This window comes from Poecilia reticulata, unplaced genomic scaffold (assembly GCF_000633615.1).
Source record: "Poecilia reticulata strain Guanapo unplaced genomic scaffold, Guppy_female_1.0+MT scaffold_233, whole genome shotgun sequence".
NCBI lineage: Eukaryota > Metazoa > Chordata > Actinopteri > Cyprinodontiformes > Poeciliidae > Poecilia > Poecilia reticulata.
This window is the reverse complement of record NW_007615027.1, coordinates 307,172-311,323: the sequence shown is the minus strand read 5'-3', so window position 1 is coordinate 311,323 and position 4,152 is coordinate 307,172. Positions and strand designations below refer to the sequence as shown.

The following is a 4,152-nucleotide window of genomic DNA, read 5'->3' as shown; positions in this document are numbered from 1 at the left end:
TAACCGGATCGTAATGAGATTGTAGCCGGATCATAACCGGATCATAACGGGATCATAACGGGATCGTAGCCGGATCGTAACCGGATCGTAACCAGATCATAACGGGATCATAACCAGATCATAACGGGATCATAACCGGATCATAACCGGATCATAACCAGATCATAACGGGATCATAACCGGATCATAACCGGATCATAACGGGATCGTAGCCAGATCATAAACGGACCGTTAAACAGTTTCTGGTTGGATGTGAAACGGATCATCAGAGCCACAGAGAAAGATGAACCTGTTTCTCTTGTTTTTATGAAATCTTTCATCTTTGTTTGGCTTTAATCAAAGCGGCTGGAAGGTTTTCATGTTTTCACGTTTTCATGTTTTCATGAACCTTGTTAACTTAGTAAAACCTCCAAACTGTAAAAAGTTCCAGTTGTTGTTTCTTTAGTTATTGTAAAACATATTTAAAGTTTCCTGTTTGCTGCTTTGACCCACATTTTGCTATTAATTTTAGCCAAATGAATATAAATTTCTTTATTGTTATAAACATCACAGTAATATTTTTACTTTTTAATACTAGATAAACTTTGATCTGATTTCATTTCACTTAAAAACTAATTTGTAAGTAACTTTTCAGCAAAATATAGGATCTTTTTTTAAGCCAATAATCCCTTAACATTGAATAAAAGTGTCAGATTATTTCAGTTATTTTTCATGTGTCATAAATGAAATAATGTGTCAGTGGATGTGGAACCTTTTCATCAATATTCAGGGATTATTGGCTGATAATCAGCTGATCATGTAGTTTTATCTGATAAAAGTGAACTAAAATATTATATTATTATTATAACATAAATAATTGGGAAGATTTGGTGTTTTTTGCAGAACTGATGTTGAGATTTAGAAGAAATGTTTCCATATTTCAGCGTTTTGATTCTGGCTGTAAAAACTGATCAGCGAAACATTTTTACGTCAGTTTGTTCACATGATCATCGTTTTATTGGAGGTTTTTAAGTTTACCGACGTTCTGTCAGGTTTTATTTGGTGAAACAAAGTGGAAACACAATCGTTCATGATTTTCTCTGTGTTTTTACAGACTGACTTTGACTAGGCCATTGTGAACATGGATTTGTGTTGATTTGAACCATTATGTTCAGGCTGGTAGGTGAATAATAAATAAATCCCCCCAGCATGACGCTGCCTCCACCATGTATTGTTTTGCATGAAGACCATTTTATTATTATTATTATTATTGATCTTCTACTGTAAATCAGTGATTCTGTTTTGCTGCAACATTTCAGCCTCAAGATTTTTGAAAAAAAAAAGTATTAATGTTTTAAGTTTTAAATATTTTGTTACAACATGTTTAACAATAAGAAATTAATAATGCGTAAGTTCAGGATTGAATAAATTAATAATTACAGGTGTTTTTTTCACCATTGTCTCTGAATGTGTTTCACCTGTTATGAACATTTATAGACCACAAATAGTTAAACATTTAAATTTAGAAAAATAATGACTTCTTCTTTAAAAAAGGGGGTCCATTTTACAATATAGTATGTTTTATTCTTGAAATTGTAACATCATGAAGTTACAAATCATTCATGACTATTGGAAAGAAAAAACTGTTTTTTTACTCATTATTACTGACAGCATTGAAAATATTGGTAATTTTAAAAACTTATAAAAATATTTGCATTTATTGGTTTTCAACTCCCAACATGGCTCAGAAAAATTCACAGTACTTAAAGTTTCTGTAACAAAATTTAATAAAAACATGTGGAATGGAGCATCACACCCTGTTATTGTCCCATAACAGGGTGAAAAATCAAAGTCTTTGATTCTAAAACCTGATGATTTTCATCATTAGTTGCAGGATTGGCTCAGTCAAAGTACAGGCAGAGTGTTTGTCCTGGTTCCATTTGGGAAAACAGGTGATATCCCTGTAGTGGATTTTCTCAGGACAGGAACTCGTTGTTCCCCTCAGGAGTCAATGGGGGAACTAGTGAAATGAAAACAGACAAATGGCATCTGATAAAACCTCAGACTGCAGCTCGATTCCATCATCTGAAATGTTTTTATTTGACTTAAAATTATTACTTTTCACCCTAATTTCCACCTTATTTGGTTCATGAACATAACAGGTGGAACTTTTCTAACTAATCTACCTGAAGCTCTTCATGTGGTCAACATTTAGCTAGTTAACCTTCAACAGRATAACTARCCTTTAAKGACTAAATATAATATTAGGTTTTTTAAATTCTGCTGAATAAACATTTTCCACAATCTTTCCTAACAGGGTGGAACTTTAAGCTTTACAGGTTTTACATATTTAAGATAATAAAAAGTACAGAGATGGTGACAGTTGAAGCTACTTTGTTTTCCATGGTTGAATTTACTTTATGTCACTTACATTAAATGGTTTTTATGAAATTCTAGACTTTTTGAAGGCTTTTCATATTATTCATGTACTGTGACATGAATAATATGAAGAAAATATCAAATAAGAAAAATAGTTTCAACAGATTCAGTTGCATATTAAAATATTTAATCAAGTCAATCAACTTATTGAAGAAAAACATATATATATATATATTTTATAGTTTAAACGTCATGAGGAAGTCTGTCACGCTGCACTGGGGACACATGACACTGAACATGTTGGTCACCAAAAAGGTGTGTAAAGAACAAAATAATATTTAAAAGGCATTTCATTTATATTTGAATAATGGCAAACATCTAAATGTATAATTAAAATACTTTGTTGTAAATATTTGGCACATTCTACAAAAAATAATTGTAAGCAAAACATGGGGACATGAAATGTTGCCACAAGAAAAGAATCAGCCAATAATTGTTTTAGTGTTAAAATGATCTGATTGTATTTCCTCCCGTTCCTCTGAATGAACCCTGACGCATCGAGCTGGAACATCTGCTCACAGTTTTCTGACTGCTCTGCTGCTTCGTTTCCTAAATCATGTTCGGCCGGCCGGTCGGCGCCGTGACCCGGGGGCCTTCGCCATGTTTCCCCTCTGCAGCGAGTCCCAGAGGAACGCTTGGCGTTCGCTCACCCATGCAGCTTTCACACCATGTTACCTGGGTCACCGCTACCGACAGGGCCTGGGGTCAGAGGTCAGGGGTTCGTTTGTGTTAGGGGTTGGTTTCTATCCATAAAACGCTGGAATACTTCCATTCTTTTGCTGCAGCAGAACGTGTGCTATAAATACTCGGCTAGTAACTAATTACAAACATAAACTTAGTAACACAGCAGTGAATTTACAGAACGCAGTTTTACCTGAAGACTATTCTGAAGATTACTTGGATGAAAATCACCAACATGAAACTGACGTGACGTAAAGCGCTGTGATGTGCAACATGGCATGAAATTCATATCACAATATAACTTGTGTAAAACTCACCAAGACATGAAAAAGATCACATGCTAATTGAGTGTAATGTGAGTTAAAACTCGCTAACACTCCAAACATGTGGATCTGATTTATGTTTGTAAATGTTTTACTTTGCTTTCTGTCATTGTCTTAAAAATCTGTTTTTAAGGGCGGCGTGGCGATAATCTCAGAGGCGACTTCCTGGTTAAATCAAGTTAAATGCATAAATGAAACGTATTCAGAGAAGCATGTCAGCGTTGAGCTCTGCCAGTGCTGTGACTGGTTGTGTTCGGCTGCATTGCTGCTATCAAAGCTCATGCTGGTGATGAGAAAACAAATCATTTCCGGTCTTCCACTCAGTTTGCAGGTTACATTTTTCTGCTTCTGGTCTGATTGTTCAACCGTCTGAAGAGACGGAGTCATTTAAACCCCACAGGTTTTTTACTGTCAGCGTCCTGCAGAGTCGCGCTGTGTGTTTTACAAGGTTTTCTGTGGTTTCGGAGAGACCGTCAGGCTTTCACCCGCCACACGGCGCTTCCCGCTGTCTGACCGTGACATCAGCTGCGCTCATCCTGAGCGCAGCTGAGACTGCGGGAGGTTTGAACCAGGTCCAAATAACCTAAGTCTTGCATCCGCCTTTTTAAGGAGCTCTTCCTTTGTGCTGTGAGCCGCGCTGCTTCCGCTAAATGCTGTGATTTAACGTTAAACTCTGATTTAACGTTAAATGCTGTGATTTAACGTTAAACTCTAACGTTAAATGCTGTGA

General features: G+C 36.0%; 1 protein-coding gene across 5 annotated transcripts in view; it reads left to right on the top strand.

Moving 5' to 3' along the window:
- The window catches only part of asip1 (agouti signaling protein 1), a 17,032-nt gene that overhangs the window by 5,437 nt on the left and 7,443 nt on the right, over positions 1 to 4,152 (top strand). Inside the window, exon 3 of one of the 5 annotated variants that reach the window (XM_017303258.1) lies at positions 1,094 to 1,158. The exons of 3 other annotated variants lie outside the window; for them this stretch is intronic. In XM_017303258.1, coding sequence (XP_017158747.1) covers positions 1,147 to 1,158 — 12 coding nt within the window. In that variant the 5' untranslated portion in view covers positions 1,094 to 1,146. Of the gene's footprint in view, positions 1 to 852; positions 1,159 to 4,152 lie in introns of those variants that run through there. One more of the 5 variants, XM_017303259.1, reaches the window with a different exon arrangement.